This window comes from Phacochoerus africanus, chromosome 3 (assembly GCF_016906955.1).
Source record: "Phacochoerus africanus isolate WHEZ1 chromosome 3, ROS_Pafr_v1, whole genome shotgun sequence".
Lineage (NCBI taxonomy): Eukaryota > Metazoa > Chordata > Mammalia > Artiodactyla > Suidae > Phacochoerus > Phacochoerus africanus.
Window position 1 is genome coordinate 144,293,224 of NC_062546.1, and position 24,829 is coordinate 144,318,052.

Here is a 24,829-nt window from a genome sequence, read left to right on the forward strand (position 1 = left end):
GCCCTGCTGCAAATACTTCTGCTGACTATTAGATGGAACCCAAGTTCTCTAGCCTCCTAGGCAAGGACTGCCTTACTTTTCAGCTTTCTAGACCAATACGTGCTTCACGTGCCCTTCATTGGCACTCAACTGAGGCTGTGGCAGGAGGGGTTAAGAGGAGGAGATGGGGTTAAGAGGTGGGGGAATGGGGAGGTGAGTTCACGTTGAGGTCGCTGTAGAACTTTGCATCCAAGGCTTCTTGCATGCTTGGCCTCTCCTGAGTACCAGGGCATCTAGTAAGGAGGCAGCAGGCATGACCTCTACAGGAATGAGAATGTATGTGGCATTAGGAAATTGTAGGCTCACAAGAGAAGAGAGGCAACAGAAGGACTATCCCCTGTGCTAGGTTACAGAGGTGGGATGGTAAAGATGTCCCTTAATAGCTGAGTGGAATTTTTCCCACTCCATGAATGACAGACAGAACGTTGCTTTTCATACGTTCTATAGCTTAAATGTTTAAACAATGGGGAATATTATTAGGATCTAATTTGGGGTGCCCCCCAAAAATATCAGGAGAGGCGTCATGCTTGTCCTGGTTATCTCAGATTAATTCTGTCTTTCCAAGTGTCTTTTGTGACTTAGTCTCACACGATCTGGTTATGAATCTTTAAGTTCTTTGGTGCTTGTTTTGGACTGAATGGAAGTGTGTTTTTCTCCTGCTGCCTTGGGTTTCTTCTGGAGAACGTTGGGCCAACGTTTTCCAGCTGTTCTAGTCTGCCTTCCTAATCTGGGACATGTTCTGGGGAGAATAAGTAAGATGGGATGCTGCTTTTTTTCCTAATGGATTCTAATCTCCATCTCTTTTCCTGTAACTAAGTCAAATCCACCATATTGATGTCCAGCAATTTCCAGTTCACCTGGTCCTAGTGGTTCCCCTCCAGTCACTTAAGTGTTGCCATTGCTTTGGGCCTGCAGGCTAGTGCCAACACTGCTGTGGCAGCACCCCTCAGGGCTCATGAGGCTGCTTGCCACCTGGGTGTGACCCCTGCTGGTGCCAATACTGTTTCCCACTTCGCTTGCTCCACTGGCCAGGCTCCTCACTGAGGGTAGTTCTGCCAGCCACCATCACCTTCACTGCCTGTGAAATGCTTTCCCATCAGCCACTCAAAGACTCTCATTGAAATTGTCTGCACCTGTTCATTAACTGCTGAAGTTCTTGCACCTTGGCTTTGAGATCATGGCTTTTGGTAGGGGGGTTATAAGGCCCTTCCAAAAGGACAAGAGGTAGAAAGAGGCCCTGCTGTCAATGTGTTGAACCTTCCCCGGGAAAGCCTGCAAAGCTCTCAGCTCTTGCAGGCACTTAGCCATCCCATAAACCAGGCACTAAGGCATCAGGAGTTCCCTTCCTCATCTCTAGGGAGCAGAAGCCAAGCCCTTTCAGTAGAGTTTCATTGGGAGTCTCACCTAGGTTGTAGGCATATTCTTTGAATCTAGTTATCTTAGGCCTGTAAGTGTGGTGGGGACAGATGAAGAGCTTCTCAACTAAACTCGTGACAGCTTGTGTCTTAGGTCTTCCCCTTAGTGACAGGCCACCTGCTCACGTCTTCCAAAAATGTTCACCTCTCATGGTAGGATGTATGTTCCTCTGACAATGGCCCAGGTTCCTGGGACTCTGGCACCTCTAGTCCTGACCTCTGTGTTTGTCGAGGTGATTCTGTGATAACCTCATGCCCCCGCCACCAACCAAAATCTGAGAGGTTTCACACTGTGGAGGTTTATTTGTCACTCACACACAGTCTCCACCTTGTGGCTGCAGCCTCTGAAGCATATACCTTCTGTACTAGTTTCCTAGGGCTGCTGAAGCAAGGGACCACAAACTAAGTGGGTTAAAACAACAGAAATTTATTCTCTTATGATTCTGGAGGCTAGAAGTCCCACATCAGAGTGTCATCATGGCCACGTTCTCCTGGAGGCTCTAGCAGAGGGTCCTTCCTTGCCTCTTTCTAGCTTCTGGTATTTGCCCGCAATCTTTGGTGCTTCTTGACTTAGAGATCACTCCAGTTTCTGCCTCTGCCTTCATATGGCCATCTTCCCTGTGTCTCTGTTTCCAAATTTCCTTTTCCTTCTAAGGACCCAAATCCTTGGATTAGGTCCCACTCTAATCCAGTGTTACCTCTTCTTAATTTGATGACATCTCCAAAGACCCTATTTCCACATAAAGTCACACGCATGGGTACTGAGTGTTAGGGCTTTATCATATTTGGGGGGAGGGACACAGGAACCCACCCGTATTGCAAAGTTGTAGCTGAGGAAGAGAGGGATGGAAGACACCCCCTGGCTCTTAACAGCTTCATCTCAGAAGTGGTACCTGTAGTTCTCATCACAGTCTGCTGGCCAGAGCATGGCTCCAACATAACTGCAGAGGAATCTGGTGAATGTCAGGGAGTATGTAGGTATTTGGTGAGAATGACCCGGCTCAGTCACATCCTAGCCTAGCTCATTCCTTTGATTACAGAATGTTCCAGGGCACTTATGAGGTGGGATATTTTCTGTATAATGTGAAATATCTATCAAAGAACATCATATGATCCTACAAAGCATATTGAAACAATAGACTTAGAAAACTACTCAAAGAAAGGACATAATTTATATAATCTGAAAACCTATCCCATTTTTATTTAGCTCTTCGGTTCATCTTAATCCAATGAATACAAAGTGGTGGTTAACAGGTTGGATCTCGTCCACAGATGTTCTGTGTGAGGACCACACAATGTTTAAGAAATGTGAACAGGGAATTCCCGTCGTGGCCCAGATGAGGCTCGGATCCCGCGTTGCTGTGGCTATGGCGTAGTCTGGCAGCAAGAGCTCCAATTCGACCCCTAGCCTGGGAACCTCAATATGCCGCGGGAGCGGCCCTAGAAAAGAAAAGAAAAAAAAAAAAAAAAAAGGAAATGTGAACAGAAGTTCTTGCTGTGGTGCAATGGGGTCAGCAGTGTCTCTGCAACACCAAGACACAGGTTCAATACCTGGCCCCGCTGCACTGGGTTAAAGGATCAGGCATTGCCACAGCTGCAGCATAGGTCGCAACTGCACCCCCAGATCTGATCCCTGACCTGGGAACTCCATATGCTGCAGGGAGGCCCAAAAAGAAAAAAGAAAAAGAAATATGAACAAACATCTAGATATCTTTCCTTGAACAACTGAAAGATATGACAGTATGTGGGTCCATGTTTGCAAACATAGAAGCCCAGTGATAAGGAAAATAGCCAAATAAGGTCTGCTCCCTGTAGACAGTCCCACCTCTGATCCCCACCATCCCCTCAGTAGTATTGCCAATGCAGGCGCCGAGTATCAGTTCTAATTTGTCTTTGCTTCTACCATTGTTTTCTTATAGTAGAGATTTTCCCCCTTATATCTGGCTCTTTTTACTCTACTTTACCTGATGGGCCCCCCACAGGGATTTGTGTTTGTGACCTCAATTTTAAGAAAGTAGAACTCCTCCTCCTGTGTTTCCTTTACTCTCATATGACTGCCATACTCCCAACACTTCTGTGTGGGAAAACTCACACACTATGCAGTTCTGTGATACCAGCTGGGTGTCCTTCAATTCAACCTAGTTCTGACACTGTCTACCTGGAGATCACATCAGATCCCACAAGATAAGGGCTTGGTCCCACAAAACTGCCTCCCTATCACCATATACATGTGCTTCAGATGCCAGTCACATGTCCAAGTTGTTACCTGTGCCTCTGACTAGCCAGCTATAAATTGGGAGTTTGCACAAACCACTCTTTGGGTTCAGTGAATTTGGAAGAGCTGGTCACAGAACTCAGGAAAACAGTTACTTACTAGGTGTATTATAAAAGGGAATAGGAGTTCCCTTCATGGCTCAGCAGTTAACCATCCCGACTAGGATCCATGAGGATGCGGGTTCGATCCCTGGCCTCACTCAATGGGTTAAGGATCTGGTGTTGTCATGAGCTGTGGTGTAGGTCGCAGACGTGGCTCAGATCTGGTGTGGCTGTGATGTAGGCTGGCAGCTGCAGCTCCGATTAGACCCCTAGCCTGGGAACCTCTGTATGCCATGCGGCCCTAAAAAAAGCAAAAAAATAAAAAAATAAAAAATAAATAAAAGGGTGTAACTCAGGAACGGCCCAGTAGAAGAGATGTAGGCAAAGGATAGGAGGGGTCACCAGAGCTTCCACGCCATCTCCCATTGCCACTCTCCCCACACCTCCAAGTTCACCAACCCAGAAGCTCTGTGAACACCATAGTTCAGGGATTTTCATGGAGGTTTCATGACTCAGGCATACTTGATGAAACTGATTGGCCATTGGTGACGGAACTCAATCTCCAGCCCCTCTACCCCCACATCAGGGGCTGGGGCTGAAAGGGACAACCCTCTAATCACAGATTGTTCTCCTGGCAAACAGACCCATCCTTAGCTTACCTGAGCATTTTCCAAAAGTCACCTCATTAACATAAACTCAGCTGTGGTGCCTTGGTACCTTTCACCTCTATGGCTCTTAAGCATTTCAGGAACTGAGGATAAAAGATCAAATACTATAATAAAAGATGCCCCTGTGGCTCTTATAGAAGAAATTACAAGTGGCAGTTTCTTATTTATTATTTTATAGTTCTTATTATAAATCACCATATCACACCATCTACAGCAGTTGTGATTTAAGTTGCATAGTTAACAAAGGCCTGGAAGTATTTATAATGGCTATGGGGAATAAATATTTGCAATAAAATACTTGCAAGTGGGATATTTGCATACATTTGAATATAATTAGAATAATGTGTGTTGACTCAAGTAAGTCCTTACTGAGTAGCTCTTGCCTTTTCTCCCCTTAATAGACCGTTGGAACGATCCAGTGAAGATGTGGATATAATCTTCACCAGGCTGAAAGAAGTTAAAGCTTTTGAGAAATTTCACCCAAATCTCCTTCATCAGATTTGTTTATGTGGTTATTATGAGAACCTGGAAAAAGGAATAACATGTAAGAAACGCAACATACAATGTTTTCATGTATAAGTTTGTGCTCCTTTGTGATTATCCTGTGGGAATGGATAGCAAGTGGGGTATCCATGAGCCACATATTTGAGCTTCAACCAAAGGTGTTAGGTTGACATTTCCCTTTCCTTTGTTTATTCGTCCCATGTAGGCATCTCCTTAACCTTTTTGTCTACAGCATTTAAATGCTTCTTCCAGGGCTGCCTACTTTCCAGGTGGAGCTGGAAGGAGGTACTGATTTATATATTCAGCAGTATCCTTAGAAATTCTTTTTTTTTTGTTTATTTTTAGAAATTCTAATACGTGGTTATTTTCTGTAACCCAAGAATATGTAAGCCAGTAGGATATTAAATAAAGATAAAAGATCTCTTAACTAATGATAATAGTAATTTTTAAAATTAAAGCATTGAGGAGTTCCCATCATGGCTCAGTGGTTGGTGAATCTGACTATGAAACATGGGGTTTTGGGTTCGATTCCCTGGCCTCGCTCAGTGGATTAAGAATCCAGCGTTGCCGTGAGCTGTGGTATAGGTCGCAGACATGGCTCGGATCTTGCAATGCTGTGGCTGTGGTGTAGGCCGGGGCTACAGCTCTGATTAGACCCCTAGCCTGGGAACCTCCATATGCCTTGGGTACGGCCCTAAAAAAGACAAAAAGACAAAAAAAGAAAAAATTAAAGCATTGATGATTTACAATAGTAATGTTTTGAATTACTTCAATGATAATGTCTATTCTAGATGTGACCAAGGGGCAGGAAGAGTATTTTAATAACAACTGCGTTTAAAAATGTGTTCTTGGGGAGTTCCCGTTGTGGCTCAGTGGAAATGAATCTGACTAGCATCCATGAGGACGCAGGTTTGATCCCTGGCCTCGCTCAGCGGGTTAAGGATCCAGTGTTGCTTTGAGTTTTGGTATAGGTTGCAGACGCAGCTCCGATCTGGTGTTGCTGTGGCTGTGGCGTAGGCCGGCAGCTACAGCTCCAATTCGACCCCTAGCCTGGGAACCTCCATATGCCATGGGTGTGGCCCTAAAAAAATAAAAGGCAAAAAAAATGTTTTCTCATTAAAAAAGTAATACTGTTCCATCTGTTAGGATCTTCATGCTGCAGTAATGGAAAATTCCCATCCAACTGGCTTGAATAATAACTCAGGCAAGGAAGGAGAATCAGTTGCTCAAGTATAAGCTGTCCTGAGGTAGGATGGCTTCAGGGTTGGTTGATTAAGTGACTCAGCAGCCCCCTTTTTTTTTTTTTTTTTTTGGTATATTTGTTTCTCAGGTGTTGGCTTTTGTACTCAGATTTGTCCCCTGTCGTTCTAAGACTGCTAGCTACAGCAGTTGGAGGCATTGCATGCTGATACAAAACCTTCCTGCTGAAAGATTACTTTCTGTCTCTTTTCAGCAGTCCCCCAGAAGACTTCCTGTATTATTTCATTGGCCATGTACCCATGTTTAAACTAGTCACTGGCAAAGATCATGGGATCAGCATGATTAATTTAGACCAAGCATGGTTACCCCAGTGGAGCTGGGAAAGAAACGCATATGCTCTGAGCCCTTGGCCTTGTGGAGGAGGTTGGGAACTTGTATAAAATCCATGTTTAGTTAAATCGGAGGAAGGGAGAGCATGTTTCTGAGTGAGAAACTAACAGGGTCTGTCACAACATCATTGTAGAAAATGTAGAAGACAAGATGAAAATCATGTGCAGTCTCCAAATCCAGACATTGCTGTTAACATCATTTTGTGTGTCCTTTAAGGTGTTTTCCTATATGCACACATGCAAAAACAGTCACACTTCTATTTTAAAAATTACCCGTACGTATTGTTTTCAAACCGATATTTTCTTTTTGTTTTATTTTTATTAAAATATAGTTGATTTTGGAATTCCCGTCATGGCTCAGTGGTTAACAAATCTGACTAGGAACCGTGAGGTGGCAGGTTTGATCCCTGGCCTTGCTCAGTGGGCTAAGGATCCGGTGTTGTCATGAGCTGTGGTGTAGGTTACAGACATGGCTCGGATCCCGCGTTGCTGTGGCTCTGGCACAGGCCGGTGGCTACAGCTCCGATTAGACCCCTAGTCTGTGAACTTCCATTTGCCACAGGAACGGCCCTAGAAAAGGCAAAAAGACAAAAATAATAATAAAATAAATAAAATAAAGTATAGTTGATTTAGTGTTGCGCCAATTTCCGCTGTACAGCAAATTGACCTATATATATATATATATATATATATATATATATATATATACACACATTCCTTTTCTTATATTATCTTCTATCATGGCCTATCCTAAGAGACTGGATATAGTTCCCTGGGCTATACAGTAGGACCTCATTGCTTATCCATTCTAAATGGGATAGTTTACATCTACTAATCCCAAACTCCCAGTCCATCCAACTCTCTCCCTCCACCCACTTGGCAACCACAAGTCTACGAAACCAGTGTTTTTTATTCTTACTGTTATCAGGAACTTCATTCTTTCAGAGAGGAGACGCTTTTCTATTTCTTAAAGCCATTTTCAAAATGAATCTATTGATATGTAATGTGAATTTGATTGGCAAATGATGATGTCTTTGAGGGGCCAAGAAGTTAATGAAAGCAAAGCCCTACCTCTGAAATAAGTCACTTTCAAAGGCTAGGAATAGCAGAGTTACTGGAGAGGCCAGCCATCAATGCATCAACCCCCCATCCTAAGCTTATCTTGCTCTTGGTAAGATGCCATTGTTGTTCTTGCCTTTCCACAGCATGTCTTAGTCAGAGAGTTTAGAACAGCTTGTCATCATTAATTACGGCTCCCAGAAGCTTTCTCTTATGCACTGAACACTGGCTTTGCCAGAACTCAACTGTCCCACTGAGTCGTCATGTAATTTTTCATTGAGCCACTTGACTTCTGACTCCTTGAAAAGAATTTGAGAGTATTAGATCATTCCATCTAGTTATTTCTGGGATATTTAAAAGGATATTTGGGTTGTATGAGATTTTTGAACCAGTGTTTCAGAATGACTTCCCAAACTATGGTCTTAACTTGGATGTGGGAACTAAGGTTCTCTCCAAATGTTTTCTCTCTGAGAATACAAAAGGAAAGCAAAATTAGTTCAGAAATTTCTGATGAGAATCATTTCTAAAGAGTATCTGTAATGCCTAGAAGCAGTAAATTTGTAAAACAAAGAAGAAAATGGAAAATGATAGTACAGTAATAAATTTAAAGCAGATTTTATTTTTCTTATTCATTGGTTAGCTTAAAAGGAGAAACTATTCTAGAAATACGTTGCTTTTATTTTAATTATATTTGGAAAATTGGGGCTGGTTTTGTTGAGTCACATAATCTTAATGTGTATCCCATCTAGAGTAATAATTTTCTAAGAATCACAATCCAATGAAGTGGATTTAAGATAAATTACAGAGAATACCAGGCAATTCTTCATACATTCAAAGGAACTTAGAGCATTTAGGTTTATCATTCCTGATTACTGCTCTGTAAACATGGAAGAGTTCTGTTTTAATAGAGTTCTACTTTATGGAATGTTGAGTAAGGAGGAGATAGCTTTGTTGACAGAAGAGGGAAAGAAAATTATGGCGTGTTGTGGTGGGAACAGAGAGAGGAAGATTGGTAAGCTCACAGAGGTCCAAGTTGGGCTTACAATAACCAGTGAGAAACTGTCTGGTTACACAGTAAAACCAACTTATATTTGGCCTATTTACATGACTGTTTCTTTTTCAGTATTTCGCCAGGGTGATATCGGAACCAACTGGTATGCTGTCCTGGCAGGGTCTTTGGATGTGAAAGTTTCTGAGACCAGCAGTCACCAGGTAAGATCCTTATTCTCATTTTTTTTTTCTTAAAGTAAGATTTATTATGATTATTTAAAGATAACATTATTCCTATGTCTTGTAAGCCATCAAAATTACACTTTCAGAGTTCCCATCGTGGCTCAGTGGGTTAAGGAATCCGACTAGGAACCATGAGGTTGCGGGTTTGATCCCTGGCCTTGCTCAGTGGGTTAAGGATCCAGCGTTGCAGTGAGCTGTGGTGTAGGTTGCAGATGTGGCTCGGATTCCGCGTTGCTGTGGCTGTGGTGTAGGCCAGCGGCTACAGCTCCAATTCGATCCCTAGCCTGGGAACCTCCATATGCCGCAGGTGGGGCCCTAAAAAGACCAAAAAAAAATTTTTTTTAAATAAATAAATAAATTACCCTTTCAAGGAGTTCCTATTGTGGCCCAGGTTAAGAACCCAACTAGTGTCCATGAGGATTCAGATTTGATCCCTGGGCTTGCTCATTGAGTTAAGGATCTGGTGTTGCTGTGGCTGTGATGTAGGCCAGCAGCTGCAGCTCTGATTCAGCCCCCAGCTTGGGAACTTCCATATGCTGCAAGTGTAGCGCTGAAAAGAAAAAAAAAAAAAAGGTTTTTGTTTTTGTTTTTTAAATTACACTTTCAAGCCCATTTTCTTTTCCCCATAGTAAGGCCCTTAGCAAATATTTGTTGAATTCCTTTATTAAGTTACTCGAGAAACTCTTAGGAGTTCCCATCATGGCTTAGAGGTAACAAACCTGATTGATATCCTTGAGGATGCAGATGCAGTTTCGATACTTGACCTCGCATTGCTGTGGCTGTGGCGTAGGTTGGCATCTGTAGCTCCGATTTGACCCCTAGCCTGGGAATTTCCACATGCCATGGGTGCAGCCATAAAAAGACAAAAAACAAAACAAAACAAAACAAAAACCCAAAAAACAAAGTTACTCAAGAAACATTTATAGTAATGTCTTCCATGATTTGAGTATGGTGCCAAGTGTGGGGACATGAAATGCCTGCCCTCCAGGAGTTTGCTGTCTATTGGGAATGTGCAGACAAGTCCATTGCAGTGAGAAGCTTCTGTTGCATAGAAACATGAGCAAAGGGGAAGGAGAAGCAAGTCTTCCAAGGTCCTCTTCTACCTGGTTTCCCAGTGTTTCTTCATCCTAGAAGTGATGCCTTGTCAGCCTTTCAGGAGCTCCAGCCATGCAGAGGAGACCTGGTCAGTGCAGTCCCCTGAAAATCGCTCACTGTTTCTCTGCCTCATCTTGTGAAATGTGGTAGGGCCAATTCTACTTTTTGTCTTTTCTCTCTCTCTCTCTCTTTTTTTTTTTTCTTTTTTCTTTTGTCTTTTGTCTTTTATGGCCACACCCGCGGCATATGGAGGTTCCCAGGCTAGGGGTCCAATCGGAGCTGTAGCTGCCAGCCTACACCACAGCCACAGCAATGCCGGATCCGAGCCGCGTCTTCAACCTACACCACAGCTCACAGCAACACTGGATCCTTAACCCACTGATCGAGGCCAAGGATCGAACCTGCAACCTCATGGTTCCTAGTTGGATTCGTTTCCGCTGCGCCACGACGGGAACTCCGGTACTTTTTTTCTGAAGCGCATTATCAGCTTCCCTCATTAGTCACCTCTGAGGAGCTTGACATCCTAGTGGATAACATATTCTCCTGCCCCCACCGTAACATTTGTGAATTTAAAATTGGACCCAGAGTCTCCTTTTACAACTGCAGTGGCCCTTGCTCCGTCATTATTCCGAGTGGCCTAAATGTACAGAATCTTCCAAATTAGAGCCAAGAGCCTCTCATCACAGAAGGAGCCCCTCTAAAGGCTACCGTCCCGCTTCAGTATGAGAATGTTCCATGTCTTACATTGGCATATTCAGAAGTCACATAGAAACTGAAGGAAGAGAACTGGCCAACTATAGAATCAGAAAGAAATATTAAGAAGAAATCCCAGAATCAGTGAAAGGGACGAATAATCTCCAGCCGAGTACCACATTTAAGACAGTGCTTCTGAGCCATTTTCATATGCAGCACACTTCACATGTGAGAAACATGTACGGCATACTCAATTTGAGGTTTAAATTTTGTAGGAACTTGAGTGCATATTGGAGTTCTGGGCAGTTACCATCTAACACATGGATTGTTGGTAAGTGGACATTTGGAGTTTGGAGTTTAGTTGTGTTACACCCATTGTCATGGGTGGGTGGGGTCTCAGGCCAGTGCCTGAGCCCTACTTAACTGATAATATACCCTTGCCATGCATCCATCATGGAAAGTTCCATTGGAAACTGCCTGGAGTCTGTGCCTGCTGGTCCTGCTGGTCCTGATGATCTCATGGAGCCAGTTTCCTCTTGGATTTCAGAGAGGGCCAGGGAGAAGTGCCTTTGATTCTTGAAAGCTGCCTTAGTTTCCCAAGGGGACTGAGAAAAACTAGCAATTCTTGGATATTTGCTATGTGCTAAGCAGTGTTCTAGGTACTTAAAAGGCAGGTATTTATTTATTCCTTTAATCCCCACAGTAACCCTATAAGGTAGGTCATATTAGTGTTTAATTTCACAGATGAGGAAACTAAGGCCTCAAGTGGTTAACTAACTTGCTCCCAGTAATGTATCTAGAAATTAGGGAAAGCAAGGTTAAGACCCAAGCAGTTAGGTACCTGAACATAGGCTCTCAGCCGATGCTCTGGACTATTGGACTCAAAAGAAACACAATGAAGGAATTCCTGTCATGGCTCAGCGGTAGGAAACCCAACTGGTGTCCATGAGGATACAGGTTCGATCCCTGGCCTTGCTTAGTGGGTTCAGAATCTGGTGTTGCGGTGAGCTATGGTGTAGATCACAGATGTGGCTCGGATCCTGAGTTGCTGTGGCTGTGGCATAGGCTGGCAGCTGCAGCTCTGATCCGACCCCTAGGCTGGGAACCTCTATATGCCGCAGGTGCGGTCCTAAGAAGAAAAAAAAAAAAAAGAAACACAATGAAGTATGCAGTTTCCCTCTCTCTGGCTGTTTCTCATCCTCTCAGCTTACCCTCTATCCCTTATCTCTGCACACTTTGTACTGCAGACTGCTGTCCTGATGGGCACTCTCTGGCCCTCCTTACTCAGAGCTGTGCCCAAAGCTTACCTTAACCTGGGCTCACCTGATGGATGTGTGCAGGGACAGGGTCTAGAAGAGGATGCTTCTCCTTCCTCCTCTGTGTGGTCCTGGATGAGTACTGATGGGGAGGCGGGGGAAGCTGAAAAGAGAAAGGTGAGGAAAGAGAGGGAAGGGAAGGAAGATGAGAATTAGGCAGGAGAAAGGTGAAGAAGAAAGAAAAGCAGAGAAGCGAGATGAGGAAAGAAGAATTAAAAAAAGGCAGAGCAGATGTTCTTAGAGGTTGATAAGTAACATCAGCAGTGATGTGCTGACACCTCAGATGTTACCAGCCGGCATGAGATTTTGATGGTATTAAAATAGTATTTGGCCAGGCGCTCCTGGAGTATTGTCCTTGACCAATTCTCTCTCACCTTCTGGTGCTAGCCAAGAATAGCCAAGCATCACTTCGTGATTAGGGTTTTAAAAATAATTAAGTAAACTTTTACCTTTAGATTTTAGCTGTGGTTTTGACCTCACACCCAATGCAGAGAACTTTCCTAAGCTGGGCTTAATTTTCTCTTACTTTGTTAGGAATTATTAACTTTACATCAAAAAAGCTAATATTTATTTTTACTGCCGTCTGTGTGTACTTCACCCCGCCATGTCCAACCAGAGTTTTATGAACTGATTTGTAGAGTCACTAAGAAGTAAGGAAGAGAAAACACATTTGCTCCCTACACCCACAATGCCTCCAGAGAGGAGACTGAGGTAGACAGAGGGCCCAGTGTTCCAGCCGGTTCTGATGGGTAAGACAGGGTTCTAGCCACCTGGGAGGAAGACGCTAAGCAGAATGAGCCAGGTAGCTGAACCTCCTTCCATGGCAGGTTGTTAAAAGCGAGAAACAGAAACACCATTTTTACTGGACTTATAATGGACTCTGGACTTTTAATGCACTCTGGGTCTCTGCCCATTAGCGTTGTGGCGAAATCAGGACAATGGTTTAGTTGATCAGGGTAGGACCCTATATAGGTCAGGGTTCTCCAGAAAACAAGACCAACAGGAGGTATTTTTTCTTTTAAGAAATTGGCTTGGAGTTCCCGTCGTGGCTCAGTGGTTAACGAATCCCACTAGGAACCAAGAGGTTTCGGGTTCGATCCCTGGCCTTGCTCAGTGGGTTAAGGATCCGGCGTTGCCGTGAGCTGTGGTGTAGTTTGCCGAAGTGGCTCGGATCCGGCATTGCTGTGGCTGTGGTGTAGGCCAGCGGCTACAGCTCCGATTAGACCCCTAGCCTGGGAACCTCCATATGCCACGGGAGCTGCCTTAGAAATGGCCAAAAGACAAAAAAAGAAAAAGAAAAAAGAAATTGGCTTATGTGATTGTGGAGGCTGCTAAACTTGAAATCTCTAGGGCAAGCTGGCAGGCTGGAGATTCAGGTGAAAGCTGATGCTTTTGTCTCGAATCTGAAAGCTAGAAACACAGGGAGAATTTCTGTGTTGCCGTCTGGGAGCAGAAATCCTTCTTTGGGATACCTCAAGGGAGACCACATTGCTCCTGAGGCTTTGAATTGATGAGGTGAGGCCCACCCAGGTTATGGAGGGTAAACTGCTTTCCTTAAAGTCTACCAATTGTAAATATTAACCACATCTAAAAAATGCTTTTACAGCAAAATATAGACTGTTTAACTAAACAACTGGTTACCATGGTCTAGCCAAGTTGACCCATAAAATTAACCATCATATGCCTCTATCAGAGGAAGCAAAATGGGAAGCTGTGGACCTTGGGAGAAGCAGCAAGAAAAGCCCTGAAATTCCTAGAGACCAGCAACAGCTTGCTGAGTGCCTTCACGTGTCACATTGTGCTAGGGCTTCCATGGATATTAACTGACTTCATCTTTAGTTATTCATGTCTTATTTTATAGGGGCTTGAAAACAAGGCTCATTGACTTTAGGTATAAATTTCCTGGGGCCACACAAATATGCGTGGCTAAATTAAGATTTGAATTCACGGGAGTTCCCGTTGTGGCTCAGCAGTTAATGAACCTGACTAGTTTCCATGAGGATGTGGGTTCGATCCCTGGCTTCGCCCAGTGGGTTTAAGGATCCAATGTTTGCTGTGAGCTGTGGTGTAGATTACAGATGTGGCCAGTATCTTGCATTGTTCTGGCTGTGGCATAGGTCAGCAGCTGCAGCTCCGACTGGATCCCTAGCCTAGGAACTTCCATATGCTGCAGGTGTGGCCCTAAAAAGAGAAAGGAAAAAAAAAAGAGAGATTTGAATTCACATTCAAGACATTCCAAATTTCATGTTCTTCCTCCTGCTTACACACAAAAAAGATTTATGGCCGGGGGCAGTAAAAGATAAAGAAGAAAATGTAAAAGAGACTAAGAGAATTAAGGAAAGAGAAATGTAACAACAGCGTAAGAGTCAAATCTTCAAAAGTGGTTGGAGCAGCATTTCTTGCTAGCCTGCCCTTCTGTTTTCTTTCCTCAAGCCTCGCCCTGCCCTGCATGCCTCTCTTCTCATCTGAGAGTCAGAAGTCAGAGATGGTGGTGATAAATTTCCAGACTTATCTCTGAGTTTCTGTTCCTTAGTGGGGTTTTAGCTGAGCTACAATGGTGAGATAAGGGCTGGACAGCTAATGGTAACAGAGCGCCCACTACAGGCAGCTTTATGCAAAGCATTTTATATAAGTTTTATTTCACTGCCCTCTCCCATTCATTGCTATCATTAGTCTATTTTACAGGTTAGGTGCTCAATAACAGCCTTGAGGTGCCAGAGCCAGTTCTTTGGGATTCTAGGGCTCAAGTTCTTGACCATTGTGGTGGTACAGGTGCCATCCAGAGGATGTGAAGGGGAAGGGACAGAGTGAAGGTAGATGGTGATGCTGTTGATTGAAATAAGAAACTCATTCGGAAGGAAACCCTTTACAGACTCTGGCACAGTATTTTTTATATCATACATTTATTAGGTATTATTAATTCGATGGAGTTTTTTATTTTACATAATAGGAAGATATAGCTATTTCTTTTACATCATAGAAAGATATACCTATATATAACTTCCAAGAATACATAGAACAGAAATATTTTATTTGGCTCATAAATTCACGTTACCTTCCTACCTGTTTCCATATATTTCTTTTTCCACCTTCCCATCCTTGCTTTATACTTTTCTGCTCCCTACGGTGGGAAAACACACTTCTTTCTCTCTGTATTGGTTTGGTAGGTTCTTCTTCGATTCTTTAGACCCTAGGTAGAGGGTCAGTGTTATTTCTCATTGGTGCTGTCCAGCAAGCAGAGTTGTATGAAATCTCATCATTTGTAAAGCATTTCACTTGCACTCTTGTTTGTGCCACCCTTTTAAGTGGACCCAGCTGTGCTGTATCTTGCTTAGTCGCAGGTGAATGAGTTGTCCACTCAGGGCGACACAGGGGTAACCCACAAAGCTGGAAATCACCCTGATTCCTTCCCCAATCCAGGGTTCTGCCCGTGCCGTGCTTAGCCACAGCCCACACGTGTGACTGTTTGTCTGGGGCGTCCTGGAGAGTCTACAAATACAAAGGCTGCTCGCCCCGGGCGCGCCAGTACACACCTCTGTGATCTCCAGTGCGGTTCCTTCTTTACTCCTTGGATACACTGATACCCGACATCATAGCAAAAAAAGCCCTTGATTTCACATTTGGCAGAAGGATTAGGACATAAACGCCCTGGTGAGTGGTAATAGGTGCTCAACTCTGTGTGTGTATGTGTGAGGGACAAGGTCCTGCTTTTCTCCGAAGCTTTTATGCGTGAGGGGCCTGTTTGACATGGTAAATATTTAAATCCTAAGAGTCAAGAAGGTTTTAAAATAATCGTTACACCAAAAATATTTAACATTTTCCCAGCCACATGAAAGCAGCGTTTCCGATGGCTGCAGAGTAAATAGAAGTTCATACTGCAAAATAGGGCAAGTTTTATTCATTAAAACCTCCACATCTCTGCAACAGATGCTTCTTTAGGTTAATATTTATCTAGTGCAATGTACAATGGTTTAAATCAGACCTTTTGAAATCCTCAGAGGCGCTTAATTGCTGTGACCTTAAGCAAGTCAGAGTAGCTATAAATTGGGCATAATAGTTTCTACCTTAAGTGAGTTAATGTATATACTTAGTATGAAGCTTAGGAAAGAGTAGGGGTTCTGTGCTGCTTCTTCCTTTTTTTTTTTCTTTTTTTTTTTTTTCCTTTTTAGGGCCACATGTGCTGCAGGAAGTTCCCAGACTAGGGGTCCACTTGGAGCTGCAGCTGCTGGCCTCCCGCAACAGCCACAGCAATACCACCCTACTAGTTGGGTTCAGTTACCACTGAGCCCAAAGGGGAACTTCTGTGCTTTTTTATTTCTATTTTGAGAAGAGTTGGTTGCCTAGAGTGGAATTCTGCTGGTTGTAATGTTGTCCTTTTATCACAAGAGGGCAGTGCTAGAATAGAAAAAGCAGGAAATGCTCTTGGTATTAGAAATGGCAAGAAGTTTAACAATATTGTTCAGCCATTTCATAGGATCAGAGAAGGGGGCTGTGATTGGCTTTGGTTATTACTTTATTTATTCTCTCATCCATCTCTATAAAGTTCTCTGGCAATTTTTAAGCACATTTTGGAAAAAGATCTCTTACAGATTCTCCCCTCCAAGTAAAATAGGCCTTTATTTTATTTTCTTTTCCAAACCCTCTGTCTCTTCAACAAAGCTGTTTTTCTCAAAGATGGTCTTTTCTATCTTCCCCCATCTTTGTCTTGTTGCCTGTCTGATTCCTGGGTTCATTCTCATTTCACCCCATTACCTTCAGACATGGAACTTCGCTGTTCATTAGGAAACATTTTTCTGAACCCATTTATTGAGACAGTACAACGGGAAAGGTACCACACCCACGGTTCTTCTCTTCATCTTGTCAACTTAAAAAATATGCGCAACCTAAAAGTTGAGAGTTAACTTTTATTTGGGGCAAAATGAGGAGTGTAGTCCAGGAGGCAGCATTTCAGATAGGTCTGAAAAGCTGTTCTAAAGATGCGGTGGGGGGATTGTTGGTCTGTATGTGATTTTTGGCGAAGGGAGAAGTACCTGCAGCCAAGCACACATTTTACAGATGGTGGCTGCTGCTGCTGGTCATGGGAAGCAGGTGTCACCATGAAAGCTTTTAGTACTTTTCTAGTTATGAAGAGATGGCAAGAACTGAGCTCATAATATCCTCTCCTGAATATATCTATCTGAAGACCTGTGCTGCCAGTTTTCCCAGAGCACAGAGTGCCCCACTCCTGATCTTTACCCTGAGCTCCTTTCAGGGGGTGTTGAGGGTTGGCAGCTGCAGTGACTCCTTCTTCAGTCCTTGCAGAGGCACATGGCAGATGCCTGTCTCCAGTTCAGTCTCTTACTACTTGTCTGTGCTCAGGTAACCCCTGTGTCAGGATCTGATGGGAGTTTATTTAGCATCCTGCATGGGGCATCCGTGTACTGTATTTAGTTTTGTTGCCATGTCAGCCTCAGATTGGGTGGGGGTACGACCTAGCCACTGTCACAGAGCCACAGGACAGACTTGCTCTCTGCTGACAGGGGACTGCCCTCCTTGATCCAGCTATCAGAATGCTAATGCCAGGCCATTCTCATTGAACCTTCCCACAGCCAGCTTGTCTGATCTTGTTAAGCTGTGTCTAATGCTGATGCCAGAGACATGCTCTCAAAGTCACAGACTTTGTCTTTGCTGTTTGTTAGGGAAAAAAACACATTTGTCTTAGAAGTATTTTGCCTTCCTGCTTGGCAATAAATTCTTCAGACTGTATAATACCTTGACAAATTCAGAGATTAGATTCCATCAAGTTTTTATTTCCTAAAAGGACTTAGAGTACTTGGTAAATTCCAGGACTAAATTCAAGCTCATGAAAGAAACCCAGGCATTCCCAAACTTAATGGCAAGTCTTGCCTCTAGGCCTAAAATAAAAAAGGGTAACAATATTTGCTTTGTAAAACTTTGTTTCAGGATCCACACACTTAAAGGACACACATTTGGTTTTTTTTAAATGACTTTTATTTTCCCTTATAGTTGGTTCACAGTGTTCTGTCAATTTTCTACTGTACAGCACAGTGACCCAGTCACACATACATGTATACATTCTTTTTCTCACATTATCCCCCATCATGCTCCATCACAAGTGACTAGATATAGTTCCCAGTGCCCATTTGTTTCTTGATGTTAACAAATATGTATCCAAAACAAATACACAGTGAGACAATGAACTCTTCTTGAGCCATTCATATGGAAGTGAGTTAAATACGCATAATAAAAATGATACCCCTTGAAGGGACAATCAGAAAAAAATGTTGTATTCATCACTGAGACTTCTTCTGTCTATTTTACTGTTTTTAAATTTCATCAGAATGTCTAACTTCTGTAAATGGTTCTTCTGTGGCTGCTTATCGACCTTATTGACAAGGACTGTGTTTCTGAGCTTGGATATCAGTGACTCATAACCATGGGCTTTGATACCATCGCCTGCGTTCATACTGTAGTTATGTTTATAGCAAAACATATAAAATGCCTCATACCAGAATGCCTGCTTTAAGAAAATCCAGTATCCTGTAATCCAAACATACGTACAAAGCAGAGAAATTAAGGGGTGATGAGTTGCAGTACAAAAGGATTCTTTGATTTACAGCAGGATTCATCAGATGGGTTCCTTTGAATACAGGCTCCCCCAGAGAGCTGAAGTGTTTTGCAGATCATTCAAACCACTTGACATCCAGACTGGGGGACAGAGAAACTCGGAATTTAAGTGTTGAAAAGCCATCAATTGGAGATTAACACCAAATGAATAAGAGATTCTCTGTTACTTAAATAGAGGAAAAGATATAATTTGCTTTCTAGAAATGTAGATAGCCATATTTTATATACATTATAGGTCAAGTCAGAAATCTTTTCCATTTTTTCAGAGTTCCCGTCATGGCTGAGCAGAGACGAATCTGACTAGGGGCCATGAGGTTTCGGGTTCGATTCCTGCCTCGCTCAGTGGGTTAAGGATCTGGTGTTGCCATGAGCTGTGGTGTAGGTCACATGGCGCAGCTCTGATCTGTTGTTGCTGTGGCTCTGGTGTAGGCCAGCAGCTATAGCTCCAGTTCGACTCCTAGCCTGGGAACCTCCATATGCCGTGGGTGCAGCCCTAATAAGACAAAAAGACAAAAGAAAGCTTTTCCATTTTTTAATGGAACACCTACTGTGTGCCAGGAACCGTATAGGACTACTTATTATTTCTACCGAATTCTGCCCATGGTCTTCTGAGAACAATTGAGCCTGTTTTGCAAATGAGGATACTGAGGCTTCTTGGAGCATTCTACCCAAAGCCTGAAGCATTTGTAGTTGGCAGAGATGAGTTTCGAATCTAGGTTTACAAGGCACATGCTCTTCTCCCTATGCTGCCTCCAGGGGATTTTCCTGCTCTGCATGGAGTGTGCAGACTCCGGCATCTCCAGCTGTGCGTCCTTTGCCCGATGAGCCCTGCCTTCCATCAGGGCTGGATTGTTGTCATCTTTGTTAATTTAGCTAATGGCAATTTTTATAAGTGGAGTTAACCAGACCCCACCTATTCCACTGAAACACATATCGTACCGAGATGTTGTTTGTGACTTCAGTTGGTACCTAGCTGGGCAGGAGGAGAATCATGGAAGTTGGGGGCTGCCCATGGTGGAGGTGGGTGCCATCTAGAGGGCATGTTCTGGCAGTGCTAGGCAAGAGATGGGGAGGAAGCTGAATATTGGAGCAGTAGGGCTCCCATGGGGAAGGGCTGGCAGGTCTAAAATGCTGGGCAAGGAAGCAGAAAGCAGGCCCAGTGATGGAGGTGGTGGCCAGAGCAGGCTGACAAAGAGGGCTGCTATCAGAAGGATGCCAGAGAGGAGCCGGGGAGGGCTGTCAGAACAAGGCAGTCGGCTACTTTGAGAAGAATTAGGTTACCGTGTGAATTATCAGAACATCAAGATGCAGAAAGACAGAAACCCAGTTTCTCCAACTGAGGTAGGAACTCTGTTATTAGGACTGGGACATGGGTCAGAGTTGGAAAAGCAGAAATGCAGATTCTTTGTTTCTGGCTTCGATCGCTTACATTTCATCTGGGTGAGTTAAAGGATTGGTGCCCCAGCCAGGAATGGATTTGATCCTCTAGATGAGGGTCAGGTGGCCCTCATTATTGGAACAAGGGTTAGAGGGGGAGAAATGCCAAATGTTTGATATTTTCCTGGTGATTTGGTGGTGTTAGGTATTCAATAAATCTATAAATTGGCTGATTGAAAAAAGAACCTGGGTGGATTAAATTAATAGTTTAATCAACCAGATTGATCCATTTTCCTACTGAGCCTTGCAAAGAGATACTTAAATTTCATGTAAAAATTCATGTAAATATATGGGAGGTAATTAGACTGACAAGTTTCTAGTCTCAACTCTTGTTAGCCATGCTTCAGGCAAATGATTGAACATCTTTCAGCCTGATTTTCCTCAACCTGTAAAATAGCAGTAGTTCTAGTGTTGAGGGATTGTTTTAATACTACCGCTGGTAAGACTATCCACAATTTATTAAGCATTTCTTTTGAGTTAGGCATTGTGCAAAGCACTTAAATGCATTATTGTCTGTAACTGTTGTGGGGCATTCATGAGACATATCAGGACACCTGGCCCTGTGCCTGGCACTTTGCGTTCCACTCCCACACCTAGAGACCCACGTGGAAGGTGAGTGGGTAATTAAGGGTTTAGAAGGTAAGAGAAGGAGTGATCAAGTGGACTGATAGGTGGGAAAGAGCTGGATCCGATCAGAGGAAGGAACCAGGTAGCATATCAGTGATGGGCCGTAGGTAATTTTTTGAGAGCCCATCACCCCTCATTGCGTAATAGAATTGGCCTCCGAGACCCAGTGCACTTTACTAACACAGTAAGTTCTTCCCAGGTGTCACCCAGGGGGTATTGCACTTAGGATGTGTCTGATGCAAAGCAGACTTTCTTTGAAATGAGCGACTCCCCAGAGGTCTCGGCATAACTTGGGACTCACAGCCGCGTTCAGCTAAGCCAGGCTCCTGTTTCCCCAGAAGCCAACCTGGAGACAGGATTTGGCTACAAGTGGTTTTTACGGAGGAGACCGCAGGAAGCATGGGAAGGGAGGGGAGAGTTGAGCCAAGGATGGAGGAGTGTCAATAAAAGTGTTGATGCGATTTCCGCTGTGGGCAACTGGGCTCACTCCTCTTCCTAGGGACCCTCTAGGAAATTGTGTAGGGTAGGAAGCCAGGGTGTTTAGCTTCCTACTCTTAGGCATCTTTGGTGGAAGATGCATCTAATAGGCATTAACTGCCCAATGTTCTGCCTTCAGGCAGAGCAATGCAGGTGCCTGCGAGAGGAAACCAAAGCTTTGTATGGGAACTGTCTGGAAACCTACAGATGCCTTCAGGCGTAGGGGTGAGGTAGGTCACAGGTTGGGAGGAATCAGGCCTCCAGCAGCATCTACTAAACCCGCCTTCATATTTGAAGACATTCAAGTGTTTAAAATCTTCATTTCCTATTTGAAAGTCCTCAAAATAAATTGCTATCTTAATGTAAAACAAGACATTCCTTCACTGCCGATGTTTCATTGTCCTTGCTGATTGCTTTCCTCGGTCTCGGTCATTGTAAATATTTCCTTCCAGGTAATCTTTCTGAACATGAATCTGCAAGTGAGCAGAAAATAAAATAGCCTGAATAGCCCCTATTTAATAAGTATTGAGACGTGAGCAGTTCTCTGAGGCTGTGGGAGCTTAAAAGGAATAGGTATGTTCCATTCAGAAGTGGACACTTTCCACCACAGGTAAAAGGCATCCATTTAGCATCTCTACACGGTTTCAGGCTTGGAACTCTGACCTACAGGGTCTGGTCAGCTGGAAGTGGGGACCGAAATAAGAGGGCTTCTGCCACACTGACTCACACTCATGCTGCTCACATTTAACCTGCCCTTCAACTTAGGTACTGAGCAACCCATGGTGGTTCTGCTACATAGAGAATATTTGAATGTAAATGTCTTTATTTGATCATTATTTTCTAAGCCCAGTGCAAGCCCATGCCTCGAATTCAAATGCAAATGAGGCCTGCTCCCCTCCTGCTGGACCAGAAAGTTGGTGATTCTTTTTTTTTTTTTTTTTGCTTTTTGGGGCCACACCCATGGCATATGGAAGTTCCCAGGCTAGGGGTTGAATCAGAGCTACAGCTGCCAGCCTATGTCTGCAACCTACACCACAGCTCACAGCACTGGCAGATCCTTAACCCACTGAGTGAGGCCAGGGATCAAACCCTCAACCTCATGGTTCCTAGTTGGATTCTTTTCCGCTGCGCCATGACGGGAACTCCAGGTCATTCATTTCTAGAGTGAAGATGTTCTTAGGACTTTCTTCTTCCCAGGGGCTCAGCCATCTTGGTGCCCAATCCACAATTCCCAAATCCACTCAGATTTCTAAGTAAATTTGTCTGAAAAATACTGAGTGTGCTGAAAGTCAAGTTTGAACTTGTAACCCTTTTTTTTTTTTTTTTTTGGTCTTTTTGTCTTTTCTAGGGCCACACCCGCAGCATTTGGAGGTTCCCAGGCTAGGTGTCTAATCGGAGCTGTAGCCACCGCCACAGCCACACGGGATCTGAGCCACATCTGCGACTTACACCACAGCTCATGGCAACACCGGATCCTTAACCCGCCGAGCGAGGCCAGGGATCGAACCCGCAACCTCATGGTTCCTAGAGGGATTTGTCAACCACTGAGCCACGATGGGAACTCCTGATCTTTTAACACTTCTTTCAGATGAGGTCTTACAGTTCTCCTTTCAAGGCCCAATCTTGCATTTGTGACTCCCTGTCCTTATATTTGAGAGGCTCTAGTCTGAAGGAGGAGGTGAAGGAAAGACGGATCCCACACTCAGCTCTGGTAGGAGAGTGAAGGATACTGGGAATGAGCCAAGGTGCTGGGTGAAACAACCGAGACTGGTGCCCCTCTGCACAGGGGTTCTGATGCACGGAGATCTGCCGAGAAGGGCACTTGGCAGTAATAATGTGACTGAACATTGTTACATGTGATGAGGCAGGGGTCATGATAAACTCTCTAGGGCACATGTCAATCTTTTGTCTCTATGACAAACGCCGCTCACTAGCAAGAAAACAGGTTTCTGCAACTTTCACAGCCTGTGTCTTAGTTTGTATACCTTTTAGTGACGGTGACTTGTGTCAGCAAAGGAGATGAGAAATGGAGAAGTCAAATTAATCCATAAAAATCCACGGCTAGCTTACCAATAACAGCCCTTCATAGTTCCTTTGTGTTATACTTTGTGGATAGATTATTAAGCGATGTGGCTAGTGGCAGGAATAATATCTATGGTTCATCCCTGTTGGGTTTTAAAATAGAAATTAAAAGAATTAAGTATTGGAGTTCCTTTTATGGCTCAGTGGTTAATGAACCTGACTACATCCATGAGGACGCAGGGTTCAATCCCTGGTATCGTTCAGTGGATTAAGGATCCAGTGTTGCCATGGGCTGTGGTGTAGTTCGCAGACACGGCTCGGATCTGGCGTTGCTGTGGCTGTGGTGTAGGCTGGCAGCTGTAGCTCAGGTTTGACCCCTAGCCTGGGAACCTCCATATGCTACAGAAGCAGTCCTAAAAAGACCAAAAAAAAAAAAATTTATCCTGGAAAGTATAAATTAGGCTCAAAGAATTCTTTCTTCAGGGTTTAGATAATTTAAACAAGTAAGTAGGCTAGTGGGATCCTCCAGAAAACCTGATAGTCTAGAGAAGTTGTGAAGATCTGTAATTAATCCATCTTGTGTTTTTACTAGAATTTGAAAATTACCCAGAAGTATCTAACTTGCTGGATATTGATATTTCAGTTCTCAGGATATTTTTCTGACTGAGTTTGTTTGCAGCTGCTTTTCTGGAAAATTTATTAGCAGGCCATTTTTCGTATTTTCCCCGATCTTTCTTTCTCTTCTGAGATATTGATTTTATTTTCCTGAACACAATTGTATATGGTAATATCTGGGCAGAAGCAATTTACTATGGTTCAGCAAACTGGATTCACTGGATTCTTAACGGGCATTTGTCTTAGTGATGTGATTACAGAGTCACTAGCTTGATATTGATAACATTTCCCTATTGTCATGTATTTAGATGCATGAAAGGAAAATTGTGCCTTCTAACTCAGGATTACCCTTGTGCGTCTCCCTTAGTTGATAATGCCTTGCAAAATTAATGTCCAGGTGATTGTGAGTGATTGTTTGCATTACTTGAACTAGTTAGGATTAAATGCAAGCATCACCACTCACATTGCATGCAGAGAAGAAATTACTTTTTTTCTTTTTTGTCTTCTTAGGGCCACACCTGCGGCATATGGAGGTTCCCAGGCTAGGGGTCAAATCGGAGCTACAGCTGCTGGCCTACACCACAACCACAGCAACACCAGATCTGAGCTGAGTCTGCAACCTATACCACAGCTCATGGCAACGCCGGATCCTTAACCCACTGAGCGAGGCCAGAGATCAAACCTGTGTCCTCCTGGATATTAGTCAGGTTTGCTATGATGGGAACCCCCAGAAATTACTTTTTAAGCACACCTTAAAAGTTTAAGTCTTGGATTCAGGACATTTTATAAACTAGTCACACTGTACTTTCTCAGATGTTGTTTTTACTCTGTTGTGGCTGCAGGAGGCAGCATGATACAAAAAGCGTGGAATAGATAGTCAGCTATTCACAATTAGAATCTGGCTGCATCACTTATTACCTGTGTGAACGAGGGCCTCGTGAATCCACCATTCTAACCCCCCACACCCCGGTTTCCTCATCTCTATAAGCCAAACTAACATAACAGTATCTATTCTAGTTTTATACTTAAACATCATAGCTGCACTCTTTTTCATTAAAAAAAAAAAAAAAAAAACTGAGTTCATCTTCAAAAAATTT

General features: G+C 43.6%; 1 protein-coding gene across 4 annotated transcripts in view; it reads left to right on the forward strand.

The window, feature by feature from the left end:
* RAPGEF4 (Rap guanine nucleotide exchange factor 4) overlaps positions 1 to 24,829 on the forward strand; it is a 321,086-nt gene that overhangs the window by 46,909 nt on the left and 249,348 nt on the right. For all 4 annotated transcript variants that reach the window (XR_007134020.1, XM_047772897.1, XM_047772898.1 and 1 more), the window contains exons 2-3: positions 4,840 to 4,982; positions 8,714 to 8,802. Coding sequence is in view for 3 of the 4 variants with exons in the window: in XM_047772897.1 (XP_047628853.1) it covers positions 4,840 to 4,982; positions 8,714 to 8,802 (232 nt within the window). In the remaining variant the exon portion in view is untranslated. The remainder of the gene's footprint in view (positions 1 to 4,839; positions 4,983 to 8,713; positions 8,803 to 24,829) is intronic.